The 1,409-nt window shown below is 42.9% G+C and overlaps 1 protein-coding gene across 1 annotated transcript in view; it reads left to right on the top strand.

Moving 5' to 3' along the window:
- The window catches only part of LOC101863413, a gene marked incomplete at its 3' end in the record, with an annotated part of 2,747 nt that extends 1,713 nt beyond the window's left edge, over positions 1-1,034 (top strand). Inside the window, 1 exon segment of the mRNA XM_005113530.2 lies at positions 835-1,034. Within this exon segment, the coding sequence (XP_005113587.2) occupies positions 835-1,034 (200 nt within the window).
- Between the last annotated feature and the right edge of the window lie 375 nt (positions 1,035-1,409).

Raw genomic sequence — 1,409 nt, 5'->3', positions numbered from 1 at the left:
AGTACCTTTGCCTTTTTGTATAAGCATTTTTTATTGTCTGAAAGAATGTTGCTGTCAAAAAGTGCGCACATGATGAATTTATATGGTGTTAGTATGTAGTATTTTAATCTTCTATGTACGCCTTGGGCCCATGCTGTGGGGAAAGGCGGGATACAAATGCTCTTATTATTATTATTATTAACTATTAAAACCTAAAAATAGGGCTACAACAAAGTTATTTGTTGTTTACCTCAGCTTGGCTTTGACGAAAAAATATATATTATTATTACATCCATTACTGAAAGTGTAACGACCGACTCAAAAATATACCGTCGTAATTCTGATTTTTTTCAAAAGACTGTTTGAGGCTGCTAAGACAAAAATGAAATCTTATCTCACCTCATGTCAATTTAATATAATACTGTATTTTTAAATGTTACCAAATGTTTTCTGGTTGGCACACCACCCTTCTAACCTAACCTAACCTAACCTTATCTTACCTTACCTTACCTTACCTTACCTTACCTTACCTTACCTTACCTTACCTTACCTGACCTGACCTGACCTTACCTTACCTTATCTTACCTAACCTTACCTTACCTAACCTTACCTTACCTTACCTGACCTGACCTGACCTTACCTTACCTTACCTTACCTTATCTTACCTTACCTTACCTTACCTTACCTTACCTTACCATACCATACCTTACCTTACCTAATCTTATTTTATTTTGTCCTGATTTCCGTCTTATCTTATCGTATCTTATCTTATCTTATCTTATTTTATCTTATCTTATCTTATCTTATCTTATCTTATCTTATCTTATCTTAAATGTCTTATCTTATCTCCTCCAGGCCAGGTGAACTTCAACACGTTAGTCCCCGAGGTCACAGGGGACACCCCTCCCTTCGAGGAGCTAGTGGACAGGACCTTTCTCTGCTCCGTCCGAACTACACATACGTTGAGGTCAGGTCAAACGGCCTTGACCTGGTCACGTGACAACGGGCTGCCCCAGCCCAACACTGTCGTTCCATCATCACGTAACATAGGAGGGGTGAGTAGGGGTGTGGGGTAGAGTTGAGGGGTGAGTAGGGTGTGGGGTAGAGTTGAGGGGTGAGTAGGGGTGTGTTAGAGCTGAGGGGTGAGTAGGGTGCGGGATAGAGTTGAAGGGTGAGTAGGGTGCGGGGTAGAGTTGAGGGGTGAGTAGGGGTGTGTTAGAGTTGAGGGGTGAGTAGGGGTGTGTTAAGAGTTGAGGGATGAGTAGGGGTGTGGTGTAGAGTTGAGGGGTGAGTAGGGGTGTGTTGTAGAGTTGAGGGGTGAGTAGGGGTGTGTTGTAGAGTTGAGGGGTGAGTAGGGGTGTGTTAGAGTTGAGGGGTGAGTAGGGGTGTGTTGGAGTTGAGGGGTGAGTAGGGGTGCGTTAGAGTTGAGG

This window comes from Aplysia californica, unplaced genomic scaffold (genome assembly GCF_000002075.1).
Source record: "Aplysia californica isolate F4 #8 unplaced genomic scaffold, AplCal3.0 scaffold03189, whole genome shotgun sequence".
In the NCBI taxonomy this organism is placed as follows: Eukaryota; Metazoa; Mollusca; class Gastropoda; order Aplysiida; family Aplysiidae; genus Aplysia; species Aplysia californica.
The sequence above is the reverse complement of the archived record's forward strand: the minus strand, read 5'-3'. Positions and strand labels throughout refer to the sequence as shown.